Source organism: Amblyomma americanum, chromosome 1 (genome assembly GCF_052857255.1).
Source record: "Amblyomma americanum isolate KBUSLIRL-KWMA chromosome 1, ASM5285725v1, whole genome shotgun sequence".
Taxonomy (NCBI): domain Eukaryota; kingdom Metazoa; phylum Arthropoda; class Arachnida; order Ixodida; family Ixodidae; genus Amblyomma; species Amblyomma americanum.
In genome coordinates this window covers 74,245,619-74,266,695 of record NC_135497.1, presented here as the reverse complement: position 1 = coordinate 74,266,695, position 21,077 = coordinate 74,245,619, and the positions used below count along the sequence as shown (strand labels likewise).

Genomic DNA, 21,077 nt, shown 5'->3' with positions numbered 1-21,077 from the left:
GCAGTGAAAGGCTGCACAGGGTTAAACCACATTTTTTTTTTTCTGACAGGGTGAAAGTGTGGTGGTTATCGTCACTGGTCTTTGGCTCTGGGGCCGGAAACAGCCACTGCCGCCGCGGGCAAAGAAAGCACTCCACTGCCTCCTCGCTGCTGCTTGGCTTCAGGTAAAAATAGTGGTTTTTCGAAGTGATGTCCGTTTGTAAATTATTTGCTGCCAGCCTGTGCTGCCTAATTACAGACTAGATTTTTATGACCATGTGTGGAGGGTTTGCCTCTTGAAATGGTTAAGAGGGATTTTGCATGATTCAATTGATTGCAGGCACACATGTGCACTGCTGTGTGACAGTTTGTAGAGATGGATGCGAGGATGCACTTTTGGACAGGCTATTGGAGTGGACATCCACGAATATAGTTTCCTGATTTTTCACTCATAAAGCTGAGAGATAAGTTGGTGCTGTTAAATGCGAGAAAAAAAATTACTTTTTCAGTTTAATATTTGCATTGTCTGTGCAGCATACAGTAAAAGCACCTTAACTTGAACTTCAAGGGACTGAAAAAAAAAATGCTCGAATTATCGAATGACCCCAAAAGAATTTTCAAGAACTGCTTGCATCACGGTAAATTTATTTGGTGAAAGACTGGGCATTATATGCCTGTCTTTGAGGTGCGAATGACGCGGCAGTGACTGCTTTTCGCATTTCCTTTAATGCTTTATTGCATGCATACTGTCGGAAGTGTCGAAGCAGAACTGCTCCAAAATCCTAAGGGCCTCCCGCATTCTTCCTGGTGCGACATGGTGGAGCTCTGCCGCTACCATGTCACATCCCTCACAAGTGGCACTGTTGTGTGTGAGGCTTCACTGCATGAACTGTAAACGGCACGTGACGAGCGCACAGTTTAGGCATTTCGGCGGGAACCATGCGGACGGAAGCGAAGGCAACGCTCAGTGGCGCTGAAAAGGAGAGATGGAGAAAACATCGGCAACACGCCAATCAATATCCTAAAAGTAGGTTGGTTGGCTGGCTGGCTGGTTGAGCAGCTGTTGCTGCGGGCTGGTGTGGAACTCAGAAAAGTGAGCCAAAACTAATTATAGGAGACGGAGCTGTCCATCATGTCTGCCGTTGCACGCCGTTGTCAGTGATGCGCAGGCCGTGAGCAACTCGGCAGCATCGTTAAAGAGAAACAATAGCACACAAAAGAAGACTGGACTAACGAATGGAATTCAGGTTTTGGGTAGGGCTATTTCGACTATCTCTTGCCGCGCTGGTCATAACTGGACGCTCCTGGCCGCACTTCGGGAGCCTGTTCAAATTAACCGGCGCAGGACCCGTAGCGTCTGAATTAACAAGCGCACGACGCCATAGACTTACATGGGCGTTGGCTGGGGCCGAACCGGCAGTTCGAATTACCCGATTTAATGGGGGTCGAATTAAAGAGCGTTTACTGTATTTGGTTTCATTGGCTATTGTCCTGCCTTAGGATCATGTTGACGCTATTTGGCATTGCATTTGCAGGCCACGCTGGGTGTGTCCACGCTGCTAACATATGTGCCTGTGTCTCTTGCATCATCACATCAAGCAGGAGCAGTGACACTGCTCTCGGTGGCCCTTTGGCTGGCCCATGAGCTCAAGCTGCTTAGAAGGATACCAAAGTAAACACCACGAGGCTCGTTGAGGTCTCTAGAGTATGTATTATAGTACTGCATGACAAGAATAAAACTTTTCTTGTGAGAAGTGACTTGGTCCATGACTGGCTCGGTGACTAGTTTTGGGCACCATAGTTCATGCGGATCTGGATACTATTCCAGGAACGCTTGCATAGCTGCCATCACAGCAATCCCACAGCACACACATCCAAGCTGTTTGCTTGATTCCCTGCAAAGCAACAGTACTGTCATTACTTGGTAACTGACCAGACAATCCTCTGCAGTTTCACCAGTGAGTTAAAATGCCAAACAAAGCATGTAAACATGCAGAACTGCCTGTTTGTAATGCAGTACAGAGATTGTGAACTCAAGAGGTTGTGAAAATTAAGCCATACCACATTATATGAAGCAGCATCATAGAGTCAAAACATTGTCCAGCTGACATTCCTTTGAACTGCGTTTTGTAGTGTGTTACAATTCTAAAACAGGACTGAATGACAAAAGTTCGCCTCTCCTTTCCCTAAAGACCGTTGTGGATTTGACGATATTGTCACGTAGTGGTGACGGCAGTCGAAGCAGCGATGAAGACGGAGAAAAGGTCTTCTAAAGGAAAACTGTTTATTGGGCTGGCTTGTACCCAAAATGGACTGAATCACTCGGCGGCAGCGAAGCGACAAGCGTGCTCGGCGGTCGTCGAACAGAATGCCCGCCACTGTCGGCCGTGCTCAATTTAAAGCTGATAGCGAACTTTCGAGATAAAGCGTGCAAAGTTACTAGAACATTCCAGAACAACGTAGAATCAGCTCTGCCTGGCTGCGATCAATCGAGATAAATCTAGTTGCGTCTTGCATCGCAAACAAAGCGATAAAGTTGTGTGGCGGCAGATTTGAAGAATGAACAAACACTGCAAATGTTCGCGGCAATATAATGTTTGCTCCACACTTTCACAGCTCAGCACGGCCACAGTATTTAATAATAATAATTGGTTTTTTGGGGAAAGGAAATGGCGCAGTATATCTTTCTCACATCTGGCGGACAACTGAACTGCTCTGTAAAGGAAGGGATAAAGGAGGGTGTGAAAGAAGAAAGGAAGAAAGATGTGCCGTAGTGGAGGGCTGTGGAATAATTTCGACCACCTGGGGATCTTTTAACATGCACTGACATTGCACAGCACAGGGGCGCCTTAGTGTTTAGCCTCCATCGAAACGCAGCAAGCCACAGTATTTCAAATGCACATTTACGAAACAAGCAAGATAATTAACTTCCATAAATTGTCCTGCTGTGAACATGCCTTCCTCTTTCACCTGAAATCCAAGTGACTAGTGAAATGTTGACAATTCTGAGTGGACAAATAAAAGATTATAATTGGAGGCCCATTCACAATGGTCAGTCATGAAGGGCTTGCAACCGGGGAGTGGCTCGAAACTACCGATGTTCACGCTAGCAAAGGGTACCTGCAGGTTGCCGTCCTGAAGGGTCTCATTCAGAACAAGAGTTGTCAGCCTTGACTGTTACTGGCAATGAGATGGCAGATGTGAAACAAGCTTCTGTTCACTTCCAAGGCAACCCGAATGGTTTGGCGGTTTGCAACTCTCAGTCACATGACTTGAAAATGTAGCAGCATGTGACTGCCCTGCTACTGTCCTTCACTGACCAGTACGTATTTGCAACTCGCTTTGCAATCAAAACAGGCACACAATCTCTGCAACTTACAACTGTGAACAGACCTTTAAGAATGCCACTAAATTTACTACCGTACGAAAGCATTTATATGTAATCTACAAGTTGGTGGGCATGCAATTCCTAATGTTGTTCAATACACCTGCCAGGCTTTCCTCTGTGCTCTATATTCTTAGTGGTACCAATGCCCATGCTCATCCTTTCTAAGTTATTAAAGTTTTTTATTTGTACTCAACTTATCAGGAACTTCTGATATGGCCACTGCTGTTTCAACGATACAGGTCAATTTTTGCACACTTTCTTTTCGCATGCTTGACATGAAAACTAACATGATTAATCCCAACAAGAAATGCTATCACCCAAGGTTTGACAGCAGTATTCTTTTGTACAGAAACACTTTTGTTATGTTATTTCTAGGCACTGCTTGTACTGCTTGTCCTTTCTAGCTTGGAACTAGGCAAAAACTTGACTCAATGCAAAGAGAAACCAGTGCAGGGCGCACTTGCCCATGCAATGATAGCAAACATTTTCGTATGACTGCAATCATTTTGGCTTTTACAGTATTATTAGACCTTTAATCCTAATTATTTTTATGAACCACACAACCAGCTTCCCACTTGGGGAGCTTTGCTCTTATGAGGTGTATGTCTTTTGCAACTGCTGAGCAAAAGAATATGCTCTGTGGCACTACAGCCCAGTGAATTCTTCCTCATCCTCAACATAGGTGCTTTGTAGTTCCACAATGTCTAGCTCAGCCTTATCACTCACCAGGGGTCCTCTTCTTTGAGAAGGTCTGGCAGTACACTGACAAGTGCTATGTTCAAAAAGCCTCCAGAGGTGAAAGGCAGTATCCAGGAAGTGGACATGTCTGAAAAATATGTGAAAGCCATGTAACTCTGCTTTGCCCTTAAAACTTTGTTCTGCTCCGCGGTAATAACCAATACATTATCCAACAAAATAAAAGCTTGTCCTTTGACTACTCTGTGCATTCTTGTTGCTATTAGTACTTCTTCTGTTTCAGAAAAGCAGTTGAGCAGTTAAGTACTTATAAAGGGCACAGAATTCAAACTCGTGCTGTTTAGTTCTTTAATGGCCAGATGATCAAAGTGATGCATTCAAAAATTTCACACATGTGGGTACTGTTCACAACAGCATGACGTCCATACCTTAGCTTTCAATTAAACGGTTGCAATCACTACCTCTCAGTAACATTGATGCACAGCATTACACTGGGTGTCACAGCTAAATGTAACCCAGTTTTAAAAAAAGAGTGAGTGCCCTAGGGGAGTGAAACGTGAGAGTTGTCTGGCCTAGTCTTCAGCATTTTTTATCATTATGCAAAGTTAGGTTATTAGCAAAGACTAACTACTTCAATATTGGCTTTGCCAAAGTATCAGTTTGAAAATGGTAAATCACATTATGAAAAAACCAGCTGAGATGTCTGCAGCAAGCTACCATTTGCATAGCTTTTTTTACTAACCCTAAAAGAAAGCGTGTGAAATACAAAAGCTACCACTTGATAGCAGCGCTACTTGAGCATCCCGAGATGCATTCTCAGAGACCAAAACATACTCACCTCCAGAACGCTGTCCCCAACAGGGCTTTGAGCTTGCATTGAACATACGGTATGCACCAACAGCTGTTGACGTGTCAGTGGAGTGCAAGTTTCCGTAAGGGTTATTAATAGTAATAAAGGGAAGGCGGGGTACCAGTCTCACCAACCTCACTTTCAGCATTCTCACTCACCAATCTTACTTAAAGCTCACAGCATTCCAGAGATAAGCGTATTTTGTTCTCTGAGAACATGTCTTGGGGCGCTCAAGTAGTACTACTATCAAGCGGTACTATCAAGTGGTAGCTTTTGTATTTTGCATGCATTCTTTTAGGACTGGTAATAAAAGCTACACAAATGGTACCGTGTTGCAAAATTTTCAGCTGGCTGTTTTTCAAGGTGATATACAACTTTCAAACTGACACTAAATACTCTTTATGATTACCTACTTTGCATAACAAAAAAAATGTTTCAGACTAGGCCACACGACTGGCACTCGGTTTCACTCGCCTACGACACTTCTTTTTCAAAAACTTTGCTACGTTTAGGCATTGGAAAGGACAATTGGTATAGCAAAACCAAGCTGTGGGCTGCAACCATTCAGTAACAAACAACGGCCAAGCTGTGAGCTCTAATTGTATATTTCACTAGTTGCAATCCCCACGTTTGACTGCTAACAGTTGTGATCACTGTTACAGGAGGCACTCGGAAGTACCATTTTGAGCTGCACCATAACTGCATTACAATGTGTGCTGTTCCAGAAATTGCACCAAAGAAACTGCAGTAAAGCTGAACTGTACTGTTCCTGACACATTAAAGTAATGAGAAAAGAGAATGGTTTAGGGGATGAAAAACGAAGACAGGCTAAAATCATTGAGAGTTGGGCTACAAAGGTTGTGGTAAAAATTGCTCAGGCCACAGAAGGTGCGTGGGCCATATGTCATAACCTGAACGCTCATTTATACTGGACATCAGCGATGAATTGTGAATCGCGGGGTTTAACGTCCCAAAGTGACATTTTGAGGGACGCTGTAGTGAAGGGCTCCAGATTAATTTAGACCACGTGGGGTTCTGTAACGTGCTGGTATCGCACATTAAGACGGTTTTGTACTTTGCCTCCATTAAAATACAGCCGCCGAGGCCAGGATCGAAACCGCAACCTTGGGATCAGAAGCCAAACTCCAAACCCACTGAGACACCGAAGCAAGTACATGGCAGTGTTGCAATGCTTTGTATAGTCAAAGTAGCTTATAGGGTGATTGTAAAAATAAGTATCGGCTGCAATTTTCATCCCTCACATATATCATGCTAGATGCGAGTGCAGATAAACAAAATGCACAAGAAGCCAGTGAAGCACTCACCCACGTTTTCAAGCGAGTCTGCAGACAGAGCTGTGACTGCACCAGCTACCCCTACAGCTGCTGTGAGAACTTGAGCTTTGGCAGCATCCCAACGGTTGAAACCAGATTTTAAAAGTATGGCAAAATCACCCACTTCATGGGGGATTTCATGTATAAGAATGGCCAACGTAGTTACCACACCCATCTGCAAAAACATACAGTTACTAATGAATCGAGGAGACTGCACATTACGCGAGTCTTAGTGCAACACCCAGCAAGCTCTTCACAACAAGAGCAAGTCGGGGTGTCTTGCTAGGAATACAGTGAACAATGGAAAATGCCTAGCGTTGCACATGCTGTCATGTAGTTAGGACCCTTCATTATCTGGTTTTTATTTTTATTATTATTTACGGGGTAAAAAGTTTGTTATTGGTTTTTGAACTGATAATTTGGAAGGAGCAAAGCTTTCCTGGACACTGTATACAACAATTTGGATTCACTGGGATACCTTAATTTTACAAACAAGCTATAATAGAAAGTTGTACTTCCTTGACACAACCTAACAGATGTGTCTCCTTTTTTTTCAACTTACGATTCTTTCTTTCTATGTAACCATCTGCATTTAAAGTAGCTGCATGTTCATGAAACACCTGCCAGGCTTTTGCATGTATTCTACGAGCAAAAACTTTTTTTTCAATCTCATAGCTGTCATTTGATATGCATAACAGCACAAAAGCAATACTAACTAGCATGGGGTAGCACCTAATATGCTGCCGAAATGAAACCAAGCCAATTCCTGTATTTTGAAAACTTGCTCATAAAGATGCTGTATGAAAGAATTCTGAAGTGAAGCCACATATTTCGTGACAAATGTTGAAAGAATTATGCGGCTGACAATAAACTAAAAACTTTCTGAAATGGGTTTGGAATAGCTTACAGTTTCCTTGCAGTACTTTCAACTTGCTCTACTGGCAAATTCAATCAGCTGTCAGCTATGTTTCAAGGTAAAATCTGGGGTCAAACCAATTTTCATAAAATATCTCAGAAGAGCAGAAGTCCTCTAAAATCAGTTTTTAAATGAGTGCAGAAGAAATCACATAGTGTGAACTTGTTTTTGAGTACAGCTTTACTCGTGATTGCCAAAATGATTTCCTGCTCTTTTGCTGCTTCCTGTATCTCATACACATGTCATTGCACAATGGCATATGAGCTGAATATTTGATCTCATCGGAGATAAATTGGTCAGGAATATGCAGCAAAATTAGGTCTGGGCATCAATTAAAGTCTTTAATCTAAGTTAACAACATCGAACTGGTATATACTGATTTCATTGATTTACTGTAGTGAAAAGTTTCCAAGACACCAGGGTTGCTGCTGAGCCATGCAATGCATCTGGTATTGTTCTCCTTGAGCTCTAAAATGCCCTCACACCTCTGTATATTTGAAGCTTTAGGGGTACTGCAAGCACCCTATTACATGGATGAATACCAAGCCCTGTGGCCTTGGCAATTTTTTACCCTACATGTCTAATGTTTAAAAGGATAACACAACCGCTCACACATTAAGCAGTTACTACGACACAGCTTTTCATCAGACAATCTGCAACACATAGTTTTCACTATCAGGCCATCAACAGTGAAGAGCTGAAACCCCTCCATCAAGCCTTGCTGTTAACCTTACTGAAAATCTGGTCATATAAGCAAACAGGTTTGTTTACATTTCCAGCAGCAGAATGTTTCCTTTGCAAGTCTCACTCCAGCTTTACAAATGTGACCTCTATAACTATCTATATTTAAAAGGGCTTTTGGCTTGTCATTATTTGCTAGCACTATAAGCTTGGAGTTTTCATTACATTTTTTTAAGTACATTTTAAGCATTTTTTAAGAGTAACTGCACACGGAATTGTGCTCCAGCAGGAGGTGAGTTGCTTCAGCATGGAAAAAGTTTCGACAACTGCATATGCAGAATATTAAGAGGCCTAGCTCAGCACATGTTTTGTGCAATGTCTGCCAATTAACTGGTTTAAATATTAATTACAATTACACGCTGAACAATAAATCAAAACTTTAATAAATAAGCCAGTCAGCCCTTCATCTTGATGGATCCTGGCACACAATGTACAATCTTTGCCAAAAGTAACCAAGCAAAGGGGCTGGCTTGTCAGCCATACATTGGTGCCCTTCGGCACCCCTAAAGACCGCATAAGGTGAAGACAAGGGTTCCCCTCACCTTACACAGATTTAGTTAAGGGGTGCTATAGGTGCTCCACTACAGCTAAGAAACAAACCCTGTTGCTTTACTTCTGGCAAAAACAGTACTTCTTTTGAGATGATAGAATGTCAAACGCTAGCAAGCACGATATACCTTAGGGCCAACAAGAAAACTGGCAGCCACAGCCAATCCATGGGTGAAGTTATCAATGCCATTTGCCATAAGGTTTAGGTACCCTGTCACCTACAAATTGAAGAGACAGGAAAAACACAGGATTACTTTTCACTCACACTCTGTGCACAATTCATGCATAAACGTACAGAAAACATGCTTAAGTGCCTTACTGTGTTTTATGCTGAACTTCTAAAACATAACTAGTGCAGTTGTGCCTTTCAATAGTCACACACACACATTACTGTCCCCTGAGTAATATTAACAGAAAATTTTGTTATTAAATGGCAGTTCTGAGGCACCAGCCAAGGAAAATTTTCCCATATGAACATCCTGAAAAAGTAAACTGATAACCAAATTGTACACAATTGGGAAATAAAACACAGCTTTCTGCTCACCACCATGCCCTCCCCTCGATGCACTTTCCCACCCCACCAAGAAGAGGAAAAGCAAGTGCAGAAACAGAAACCGAACATCAGCATGCCAATCTAGCTTTTAGAATTTTAGAAGTTAACTTCCACTAGTGTTTTTGTCTTACAGTTCCTTGCGTTCCTTTTTTTAGTGGCAATTGCATTTCTTCTTACAAGCACAGCTCTAAGTATGACCATTTTTGCGTTAATTACTGGTGAATCGAATGATTAGTCTGACAAAAAGGTCAAGGAAAATTCTAGGTGACCTTTGACCGCACAAGAGTACCACATTATATCGCCGAAAAAAACAAACAAACTAGTTTTTCCATAGAAAATAGTGTTTGCTGCAATAAAGCAAAACCTGTGTTCTGAAAATAAACGCTGAAAAAAAGTCAGCCAAATTTTCAAAGTAAGTCCAACCCCTAAACATATGAAATTGAACATTCCACATCATCATGTACCAGACAAAAAGCTTGATACAGCTATGCATTAATGAAGATATAATTACTATATTCTGGATAGTTTCTGGCATAACTAACCAAAGCCTTCTCACAGAGGCAAGAAATACAATCAGTACACCACAAGACTGCTCCACATCAGCCAGAAGACATGGGCTTGCCTCAGACTGGCCAGCAGTACACACACGCTCCTTCAAAAAAATAGAACAGAATCACATTGCATAGACTGGCCAGCAGTACGCACACGCTCCTTAAAAAAAAAAAAAAAACAACAGAATCGAACTGAATAGATGAGTGGAATTTTCTGCCAGTAGTATTCGAATTTCTTGTCTATTATTACGTAGTAATTGTCCACGACTGCTAACTTATTCATAATTGAATTCTTTCTCTCATGCTGTTTTGGTTTCGGTTTCATCAACCGAACGACAACTGTGACGTGTAAAGTGTGTTTAGGTCACGTGAGGCATAAAAAAACTGCAATGTAATCACTGATGCATCATCTGTGGTCATTCCAACTCTTGAAGTGTTTTAGTGAACTGAAACTGCATATCAGTGATTATGTTGCATTTTTTTCATTGCTCACGTGGCCTAAGCACCTATTACACGTCAGAGCCATCATTCGGTTGTTGAAAAATGGCTGCTGTGCAAGGTACTTGACTTCTCAATGCCACACGTTGACTGATAAGGAAGAAGATCACGAAAAACACTTCACTGCTCTACACAAACACATCTGGGCAGTGTAGCCAAGGCAAGATGCTCACATGAATGGTTTTCAGGTTTTCCAGAGCCGGGACCAGTTTGGTAACACCATTTTGGTTGACATCAGAGTGGGAAAAGGTTTGTTCTGTCTCGGGGCTCGTGGCTGTGAAGACCAGCTCAAGCACGATGAAGGTAAACACACCTACCAGCACCCACAGGCCAAGTGTCAGGTGTGCTTGCGTGGGGCTCTCAGCACCTGTCACATGTAAACAATGCACAAAGTGAGAAGTGTAGTAGTTTTCTTGCAGAAAGTAATCATGCCTTTTGCTAATGTTATCTGCTAATCACAAGATGGGCAGAGCATAAGGAGCACTGGTTTACCACGGAAACATGCAGAATAAAACAGAATGGCTTTCCAAAATTCGGGTATATCTTCTTGGAAAGATGCCCATGAAAATCAGTGGGATTTCAGCGTTAACTGTTTTGTAGAATTAACTGTGCTGCAGGAAAGTGAAGCATGCTGAAGTAAGAAAGAGGCTTAGTGTGCTTTTTTTTAGATAACTTATGTAGTTGAATATTTCAAACAAAAGGCATTTCAGTAACTTCAGTAGTGGTTAAACAGGTATCTTTTTTTATGTCAAAACAACACTGCGGTCTATAAAATATGTCTTGTGAAGGGGCTCCACGCCAGTTTTGACCACCTGAGGTTCTTTACATGCACTGAAGTCTGAGCACAGCGGCGTTTTTGTACTTTGCCGCCACCAAAACACAACCTCAGTAAACAAGGGTTATCATTTCACCTTCATCAAAATGTAGCCACCACAAATATTTCAACAAAGAAAGGTGCAATTCAATAAAAATATAATGTGCATCCCTTAGTCGAAACTTGGTAACTAAAGCTGGTTTTACGTATCCTGATGGGTTGAACTGTTGAAAGATGTTAAGCTGGCCTCTGCACCCTCTACGCCCAAAGAGATTACAACACGGGAAGCAGAAAGCGCCAAGGGTAACCACGTTTTCGAAATTATTAAAAAAAATCGTGGATATTACTTGCAGTGGGCTACACGCCTCTCAATAATTAAGGAGCCTAAGAGTAATAGCTAAAAAGTTAGCTTAGCACATCGTAACAGTATTCTGATCTACTACACCGCTGACAATGCTATGTCAGAAAAAGTGCTCTTCTAACTCAAAAAGCCTATTTTTAAAAATTGTGCAATGTCTTAGGTGAAACACCCTATATAGTCAGACACTAATAGCATAAGCTCAATGTGCACATCCAGAGTACAATATTCTGCCCTCACTTATATAGCCCATTTATGAGACTCATGCTAGGAGCCAGTAGCGTTTGGCCATTGAGCACAGCTGTTTCATCTAATTTCAACCGTAGTGATAGAGCAGATGATGAATCTAGAAGGTTCAGGTGCTGATAGCTTATAATAAGAACCATATTAGTTCTGCCTTTTTGTCGAGTAAGAAAATGTTCACATGGATACATCGGATGCAGTTGGACAAACTGGATACAATGAGAAAAACCAATTGGGTTCATCAGCTGGCATGCAAAGAGGGTTTGGTAAGTGGGTGTTTAATGTCCCAAAGCAACTCGGGCTCTGAAGGACGCCATAGTGAAGGGCTCCGGAAAATTCGACCACCTCGAGTTCTTTAACGTGCACTGACGTCGCACAGTACACGGGCCTCTGGAATTTCGCCCCCATCAAAATTCGACCGCAGCAGCCGGGATCGAACTCACGGCTTTCGGGCCAGTAGCAGAGCACCATAACCACTGAGCCACTGCGGCGGGCCCCATCATGCAAAGAGGGATCCAACTGAGGATCCAACTGGAACATATGGCAGTCTATTTACACTTGTATACAAGTCAAGAATGAGGTGCGACTGCACCTCAAAAGAGACCTTCCAGCCAATGCCGTCAACCGATCCCATGACGTCGCGGTTGCAATGCAGCAGAGGTTATACAGAGAAGAAAAGGAGACTGTCCTTTTTCTCTGTGTCGTGGGGGGTGGGTTGTTCGTTGTTCGTGCTATAGTCGATGCAACTCAAAAACGAAGGGGCAAATGCCTCTCAAAGCAGCTGCTTCAGCCAATGGTGTCAACTGATTCTCTCCTTTGACCAATGATCCCTTTGGACCATGCTAGCGTGAAATCGTAGGGGGCAACAGATCAATGGGGAATAACCACAACTTAATCGGATTAGCCGCAGCTTCATGAAAATCAGTCGACGCCATTAGCTTGAAGGCATCCTTTCAGGGGCATCTGCTGCTTAATTCTTGAGTTGTATCTCACTATAGGGGTGCGGAGGGGTGAAAGGTGGAAGTTGAAGAGAATGTACAGGGTCCCTATACACGGGGACAACTTTTTTTGGGGGAGCAGCTCCTATAGGCGCCCGTTCCTGCATTAAGCATCGTAGTCGTCGCCGTTGGCGAACCACGCCACTTGACAAGTCACCTTGTCACCTAATGGTGGCAGGTAGTAGCAGAGCGAAACGCCACCTGCCACGGCGAGAGCGAAGGAATGGACAACCGGAAGTTGGCTGCCACAGAAAGATCCCAGAGGGTGACTAGCAGCCTAACACACTACCTGCAAGAGGTGGCAGGTGGCGTGTAGAGAGCTGCGCTCAAATTTCGCATTACCGACTATAGTAATCATCTGTCAGTTTTTTAGCAGACCAGGAGAGGCTGTAGGCAGGAAAGCTTTGTGCCTGTGCCATGGGGAGTGGGCTCTTTCGGATAAAACTCAAGAACGAAGTGGAAAGTGCCCTAAAAGGAGGCCCTTAGGCAATGGTGATGACCGATTCTCCCCTTTGACAAAAAGCCCCTCAATGAACTAAATGTAACGACATCTCCTCCCTCCTCCTCCTATGCCGGCGCTCCTTCTCTCGGCTCCTCCCGGGCACCGATGGTGGCGGCACCTAGGCCGAGGGCTGATAGCAGGTGGTGGTAACAACACTTATTAGTAAGGAGCCTTATGTGTACTATTGCAATGAAAAGAAACGCGAACAATGGGACGCCTGCGCACTCCGCTCAAGAACAAAATGAAACATCCCCCGGGAAAGGCGGCAGGGGAGTGGGGAAGCAGCAAAGTTAAAAGCTTGTCATTGCATTTTACCTTGACTGATCCTTTTGGACCTGCTAGCTTGAAACTGCAGGGCGTGGCAGATTAAGGGGAATAACCGTGGCTAATCGGATTAACTTCGCCATCACGAAAATCGGTTGATGCCATCGGCTGGAGGGCCTCCTTTCCGTCGCTGGTTCTTGTGGCGCCGCCTCATCCTTTCCTTCTCATACTCCTCCTTTCCGCCCATACAACCGTCTGGTCACAACGCCAACAACAGCCTTTGCCGAACCATGGGTTATACTGCTGACGCAGTAAAATTAGATAATAAAGCTAGGTACAGGAGGTCATTTTCCATATGCCGGCAATTTTAGAGGGCCTATGAAACAAGTTTGAAAGGCTATATAATGCGAGCATTATGTAGAGTAAATGTCATGCAGCGTGCATGCGGCGTACAAGTCATCAAAAGTAAGCCGATGATTTACACATAATTTTCTTAAATTTCCATTCTCGCACCTCGCCGTGACAACCAGCACCGCTCTTTCATGTAAACGCTGCCTTCCCAAGACATTTGCGGTCTTGACGTCAGCTGTGAGGGGGCTGTGATTGGCTCGCTCGCGATGAACCGCAAAGATTCACACTGGCGAGTCGTGGAGGTCGCGCGATAGGTTCGAATCGCTTCGTTATGCCCCCCCCCCCCCCCATTTTCTAGTGCTCCGGAACCGTAACTAATGACCCATCCACAGGACTGACGAAATCAATTTCGCCCAAGCGCGGACACAGCACCACATGACTTGACGTCATTGGCTCCACCTCTTGCAAGGATGGAGCAGCTAGGCTTCACATGCCAAAACAGGCGCGCGGGTTCCATACTGCCACTTGAACGGCAGTCTGCTGCACTTTCAGAAACAGTTCTTGACAGTGTGCTCTCATTCCTGAGCGAGCTCTATTAATAATGTCATTATTCAGAGAGCTCGCTTTTGTGCGATTAAATTGGCATAACTGGCACAGTTCCCTCGCCTGCCCATTTCCTTTGTGTTGGTGCAGTTGTGGGATACTTGCACTTGCCTCGCTCTTGGGCGCGGTAGGGAGAGGCTTACCACATCGAGCATGCAAGCCGCTGCCGCCCGCGGACGAGGCGGAGCCAGTGACGTCCGGTGACGTGGTGCTCTGTCCGCGGTCGGAATCAGTGATTTTGTCCGTCGTGTAGATAGGCCTTAATCGAATGAAATCGGTCGCACGACGTCCGTGACTCGCCGGTGTGAATTTGCCTTAAAGGAGTGCAGGCACCTAACTTTCGTGACATGTTTTCTTCTCTACAATAATGCAGAAGACATTACTGCGCATGAATCACCATGTGGTATTTGCCTACGACCACTAAATAATTTATAATCGTATTTTTTCTGTCATGCTGTTTCGGATTCAACAGCCGAACGATTGCTATGACGTCAATAGTGATTTTATGTCACGTGAGACATGAAAAAACGTCAATATAACCGCTGCTTCGTTTTAATTCAGTATAGTGATGAAGGCTGCCATCCTTGAGAGCAAGAATGACGAATGTGGAAGCAGCGATTATATTGCAGTTTTTTCATGCCTTGATCACGTGACATAAAACCACTCTGATGCCACAGTCCTCATTCGGCGGTTGAAACGGAAACAGCACGAGAATGAAATTTGATTATAAATTACTTAGCGCCCGTAGGAGAATACCATGTGGTAATCCATGTATAATAATGCCTTACACATCATTACAAACAAAAAACACGCACCCAAAAGTTAGGTGCTTATACTTTTAAGAGTGGAATGCGATAGCATTAGATTTCATTTCATTTCCTTAAACGCCCCATGACTGGGGTATTACATAAGGGGTGGGAACTAATAATAAAAAAGCATTCTTACAATTGTACATAATATTTTACATTTTCAATGAACTTGGATGAACAGGTGATGGTGGCAATGTCGCCCGGAAGGCCGTTCCAGTCAGCAGCTGTGCGGGGAAAAAAGGAATTTGCGAAGGTGACAGTGCGCATTTATCGCAGCTTCTGTTGCAACCCCTGTGTGTTTGCGTGTTTCTTTTGCAATTGTCGGTCCAACAGCAGCCATACTCGGACTGCAAGCTGCAGTACCAGGTATCCGCTATGCGGTGCCGAAATCTGCATCTGCATCACATTTTTAACGCGCCAGCGTTAAAGGGTCCCTGAAAATGGTGTTTGAGTTTGTCTATAAAATGCTCGCATTATGTAGAGTATCGGCCACGAGCGCTCATGCCGTGTACAAGACCTCAACAGCGAGCCGATAATTTACAATACAACTTTGAAAACTTTCGCTTCCGCGTCTAGCGGCGACCTGCGGTGCTGCGCTTTAATAATAGTAATAATTGGTTTTTTTTTTAGGAAAGGAAATGGCGCAGTATCTGTCTCATATATACCTGGACACCTGAACCACGCCGTAAGGGAAGGGATAAAGGAGGGAGTGAAAGAACAAAGGAAGAGAGAAGTGCCCGCAGTGGAGGGCCCTGGAATAATTTCGACCACCTGGGGATCTTTAACATGCACTGACATCGCACAGCACACGGGTGCCTTAGCGTTTCGCCTCCATCGAAACGCTGCCGCCGCGGTCAAGTTCGAACCTCGGAACTCTGGATCAGTACCCGAGCGCCCTAACCACTGAGCCACCGCTGCGGATGCTGCGCTTTCGCCCGAATCCGCACTCGTTGCATCAGCATCCGCGCCCATTACGCCAGCAGCGGACTGCTAGCATTGGTTTGCACGCGTCGGTGTTACATAAGATAGAAAATTTTTGCGGGAGATATGACGGTGATTCAATAGCCATCAGCCTCGCTCGGTGCACACCGTTTCAAAGGCCCTTCAATAATCCCCGATGCTGGTGGCGAAAGAAAGCTTTAGCTGCCAACTCTTGTGCTACGCTACTGCCCTTGAACCAGACTCCTGAGCTGATCGTATGAAAGCACTACAATTGCAGCAGGCTAGTGGGTTTTCTTCATGTTCCACGACCTTTCTCAACATGAAGAAAACTAACCTTTAATAGATAGCAAGGTGAAAAACGTTGAACAGCGTTTCATATGATGCTCTGTAAGTGAAAGTTTTGCTTTCAATTCAAAATTTGGAAAAGTTGTTTGAATTCAACAAAGTAATTAAACAGAGTACAAAACCAGTACGACTTGCTTTCCAACTCTGAGGCAGAACAGTGCGGCTTGCTTTCCAACTCTGAAGCAGGATAGCTTTAATCTGTCTAATTAAAGCTCGCAGTAAGCTGGGGTGGTAGAGTCAGCCAATTGGTTTGCCCGCAAAACCGGATGGTTTCAAGCTAAGGTTTGGGCCAAGGGCTGGGCGAGCGTAGTTTGAATGTGAGGGCCGTTTCACAATTCACGAGTGTCATCAGGGTAATCCCCGCAATATAGCACGGTGGGTTGGCTGCATCGGGTCAGTCAATGAAGATGGCCTCAACTGCGCTGACATATAAGCGCGTCTCGTTGTGTTTGGACCTAGGCCATATTCGTCGGGCCACAGGAGGCGTGACCATGACATGGCATAGCAGGTCCAGGCGTGTGAGACCCGGCCAACCGACTTGACACATGCAAAAAAGCCGCGCCATTAATTGTCGTACAATGCAAACGGCCCCGCGTCCCACCGGCGCGCAGCCCACTACAGCGTCAACAAAGGGGCGGTCGCGTATACCGCGTCCACGCATACGTAGTGCATACGTGGCGCGCGCCTCTTTCAACCTGTAGGCAAGCGAAAGCCAGTCGGAAGGCGGGCAGCGCACAAGCGCGCGGTCACGTAACAGCACAGCGTCTCCGCCTAGGCATCTCGCCGGTGAATTCCTCCCGGTCAAACAAGCCAGCCGCCTGCGGACACGAAGCTGGGCGTTGTTGCGCCCATCGCGCTGCCGCGGGGAAAAACAACACAGCGACACAAAATACGGTCAAGGCGACGTTGGTCAAACAACGAAGCAGACGCGTGCCCTCGGAAGAGAGCTGAGGGAGGAGGAGAGAGAGCCGCCCGTCGCGGCCGACGGCACGTTATGTACAGTACGCCAGTCGCCCACGCGTCCCGGCGGCCGACGGCGGCCGACGGCGGCAGCCCCGCGGCAGCAGCGCGGATGCGTCTAAAAAGAACGAAAACCGCCGGCTAGAAAATTAAGCAAGTACCCTGGATTCAGATTCACAATCTGGCGCCGGCACCTTTTCTCTTTTTTTCCTTCTAATATCTCTGAACTGCACAGAAAACACGAGCAAATTGTTCCGCGAAACTGACATCGTATGCGATGTCAAGTGATAGGCGAAAAAAAAAAAAAACGACTGTTTATCAACTGACAGCGAGGAAAATGACAGCGGGGGAAGCGGGGAAAACGTGTCAGGAAAAGCCTTTCACCCGCCGCGGTGGCTCAGTGGTTAGGGCGCTCGACTACTGATCCGGAGTTCCCGGGTTCGAACCCGACCGCGGCAGCTGCGTTTCGATGGAGGCGAAACGCTAAGGCGCCCGTGTGCTGTGCGATGTCAGTGCACGTTAAAGATCCCCAGGTGGTCGAAATTATTCCGGAGTCCTCCACTACGGCACCTCTCTTTTCCTTTATTCTTTCACTCCCTCCTTTATCCCTTCCATTACGGCGCGGTTCAGGTGTCCGCAGAGATATGAGACAGATACTGCGCCATTTCCTTTCCCCAAAAACCCATTATTATAAAAACCTTTCGCGAATTGTCGGCATGCGGGGTTTAACGTCCCGGAGCGACACGTGGGCTATGAGGGACGCCGCAGTGGAGGGCTCCGGCTTAACTTACGTCAAGGGGGGTTCTTCAACGTGCACTCATATCGCACAGCACTCGGGTGCTTTTGTATTTCACCTCTGTCGAAATATGGTCGCCGCGGGCGGGATTCGAAGCCGCGACCTTGGAATCAGCAGCCGAACGCCAAGGTTCCGGCTCTACCGACGACTTGAAGCGCTAAGGTATACGTTTACTTAGCATAACCACAAGGAGGTACTTTATATAAACGACGGTAAAACAAGATAGGACAGTAGTCCTGTTAACTTGAGCTCGGTTTTATTACACTGAAATGTACTCTCAGGAGCAAAAGTGCTTTCGCCAAACAGGAGCCACACGGATGAAACGAACAGATATGCCTCGAGATATCACCTCCCCGCGTCTCTCGACAGCAGGCATTGCCGGAAAGTGATACCGACCACTTGTGCTCCCGGCTGTACACATAGGTCGGCACACTCCACTCACAGACGTGAACAAGTGTGAATGAGTCGACGTGAGAGTGACTGGAGATAAGTGTGAGTGAGTGTATGTGAGTTGAGATGAGTAATGAGCGGTTGTGAGAGGTGAGTGGATACGAGTGGTGGCACTATAACCACCTCAGGTGATGTCAAATTCGGTGAGGTGACAGTGCGCACGGGGCTGAAGCAATGCTGTCCACTATCGACACTGCTATACATGCTGAGTGCAGCAGGTGTGGAACGTAAGCTCCTCAATTTCGGGCTGGTATTTAGGCTGGACCACACTTGCATGCACTTTAACACCAGTGTTGTGCTTCTCCGGCCCGAAGAAGTGCCTGCTGTCGCTACCCTGCGGAACACCACTACTCAACGCCACCGAATATGCCGATATCTTGTTGTGCACAACACCCAGCCAGACTACACGGCAGGCCACGAAACCCACCTGAGGCGAGCATCACAAAGCGCCATCAACACCCTACGCAAGAGCTGTCTACGGGGCTGCAACCGCTTTTCGCTAACTGTGGAAGGGAATACCGGTGCTTGTACTGACTTTCGCTAACGCCATTATATGCCTCACGGCGCCGACCCGGGAGTGGCTTGAGCGAAGACAACGCGCTGCCGGCCGCCTAGCCCCGGGATGCCACAGCAACGTCGCCAACGAGGCTATTCAGGGGGGACCTAGGCTGGTCGACGGCAGGTTGTAGCTCATGCAACCGGAGCGCTGGGCTCGGCGGTTGTTTGACTACACACACCGCAGCGGCATCCGCGCGAAATAGATGAAGCGCCTGCAGCAGCTACGGAAAAAATGCCCATCCCGCGCAAGCTCAAAGAAATAGCCAGCGCAACTATCAGGGATGGCACGATTGAGGAGGCCGAAGAGGCTGCCATAGCCCTAGCGGCGGAAGAGCGCTACCGTGCTCAAAGGTCCCTAATAATTCTAACAGACTCGCAAACAGCGTGCAGAAACTACATGAATGGCAAAATTGGGGGGGGGGGGGGGGGGGGGGGGGGTGCACCGCTCCACATCCTAAAGACAGCCAAATTACCGCCGAAGGAAAAACAATTGCAACACACAATAATGTGGGTACCGGGACACACAGGCATCGCGGGGAATGCCGAGGCGGATAGGAGAGCTCGAGACTTTACAAACCGAGCCTCCAACCAAACCAGCCTTGAGCAGCCTGACGCGGAACCAGTGCCCTTAGGATACTCAGAAATTCTGAATTACTATAAGGGGGTCCGGATTAGATATCCCTCACCTCACAAAAATCTCCACCAGCAGGAAGCGGTCTATTGGAGACAGCTACAAACGGGAACTTTCCCGAATCTAAACATGCTAAGCAAGATCCACCCAGGGCTACATAGCAGCAAATGCCCGTGGTGCGAGGACAAATCCACGTTAATTCATACAACGTGGTGTGAAAAAAGATTAAATGCGGCTGAAATAAACAAAATCCAGAGTGCGGAGCAGTGGGAGAGGCCGCTTTCCAGCGAGGATCCGGCGGTCCAGGCAGGACTGGTCCGGAAAGCCTACCTGGCGGCAAGACTCAGTGGGGCCCTGGACTAGAGGCTCCAACCCTGCCACAAGAGCCACAGACCACGTCAAAAGATGTGAAGAGTGGCTCGACACCGAGACCCACCCATATATTTCTATGAATAAAGTTACTACCACCACCACCACCAACCGCGCAAGAGGAAACCGAAAGGAAGCGGCCTCGAGCAGCAAGTACACCTGATGGAGAGAGAGGAGTGGCTACGAGCAATGGCGACGAAACCCACACTACAGCCGGATACAACTCAAGAACGAAGCGGCTTTTCCCCGTCAAAGGACCCCCTTCCAGCCAACGGCGACGGCCGATTCTCATGACCCTGCTGTCGTGAAATGCACGGACTGGAAGATGAAAGTGGATAGTCCCCTCTCTGCATGCATTGTCACGCTAGCAGGTACATGAGAATCGGCCGACGCCATTGGCTGGAAGGGGGTCCTTTGACGGGGGAAAGCCGCTTCGTTCTTGAGTTGTATCCGACTTAGAGATGTATACAGGGCATCAAAGCAGGAGATCCGCGTGAAACGCCCGTATACGATAATGGTGTGGGTAGCAGCCTACTCTTCGTGGCACGAGCTGGTGCTCTGCGAACCCTGCCATACCGCCAATGTTTTGACCCAACCATCGCGAGTACACTATGTCGGGCATCTGGAAGCGACGACGAAACGATAAAGCACCTGCTCCTACGCCGCACGGGCCTCGCGCCGACACCAACAGAGGGCACCGCTCTCAATCAGGCGCTTGGTTTCTGCCGCCCTGAACTCACTGAACCAGCAGACAACGCAACTAATGGACTAATCACTGCAACGAAGGGGAGGCTGAAATGTAGTGGAAGGTAGATACAACTCAAGAACAAAGCGGCTTCTACCGTCAAAGGACCCCCTACCAGCCAATGGCGTCCGCCGATTCTCATGACTCTGCCAACTAGAAGGAATCTGTTCCCGACCATGGAGGGAGGAGACTATCCCCTTTCATCTGCCGCTCCCTGCATCAGCGCATGTCGACAAAATATTTTGCCCGTCTACTTTATGTTGCAGTATACAACTAACCTGACAT

At 46.4% G+C, this 21,077-nt stretch overlaps 2 protein-coding genes across 3 annotated transcripts in view; one reads left to right on the top strand and one right to left on the bottom strand.

Moving 5' to 3' along the window:
• Positions 1-1,736, top strand: part of LOC144113022 (heme A synthase COX15) — a 13,452-nt gene extending 11,716 nt beyond the window's left edge. For both annotated transcript variants that reach the window (XM_077645897.1, XM_077645898.1), the window contains exons 6-7: positions 50-163; positions 1,514-1,736. In XM_077645897.1, the coding sequence (XP_077502023.1) occupies positions 50-163; positions 1,514-1,654 (255 nt within the window). In that variant the 3' untranslated portion in view covers positions 1,655-1,736. The remainder of the gene's footprint in view (positions 1-49; positions 164-1,513) is intronic.
• Positions 1,670-21,077, bottom strand: Zip99C (Zinc transporter Zip99C). The gene is made up of 6 exons (XM_077639852.1): positions 21,071-21,077; positions 10,228-10,421; positions 8,581-8,670; positions 6,238-6,421; positions 4,093-4,192; positions 1,670-1,873 (listed from the first exon to the last, which is right to left on the bottom strand). Exons 1-6 carry the CDS (start codon positions 21,075-21,077, stop codon positions 1,798-1,800), a joined length of 651 nt encoding a protein of 216 aa, XP_077495978.1. The 3' UTR covers positions 1,670-1,797.

Coding starts and splice junctions, on each gene's coding strand:
- Zip99C (XM_077639852.1), bottom strand. Junction 8,671..10,227: donor AAAACCTGAAAACCATTCAT/GTGAGCATCTTG, acceptor TTCAATTTGTAG/GTGACAGGGTACCTAAACCT. Junction 6,422..8,580: donor GTTTTCTTGTTGGCCCTAAG/GTATATCGTGCT, acceptor ATGTTTTTGCAG/ATGGGTGTGGTAACTACGTT.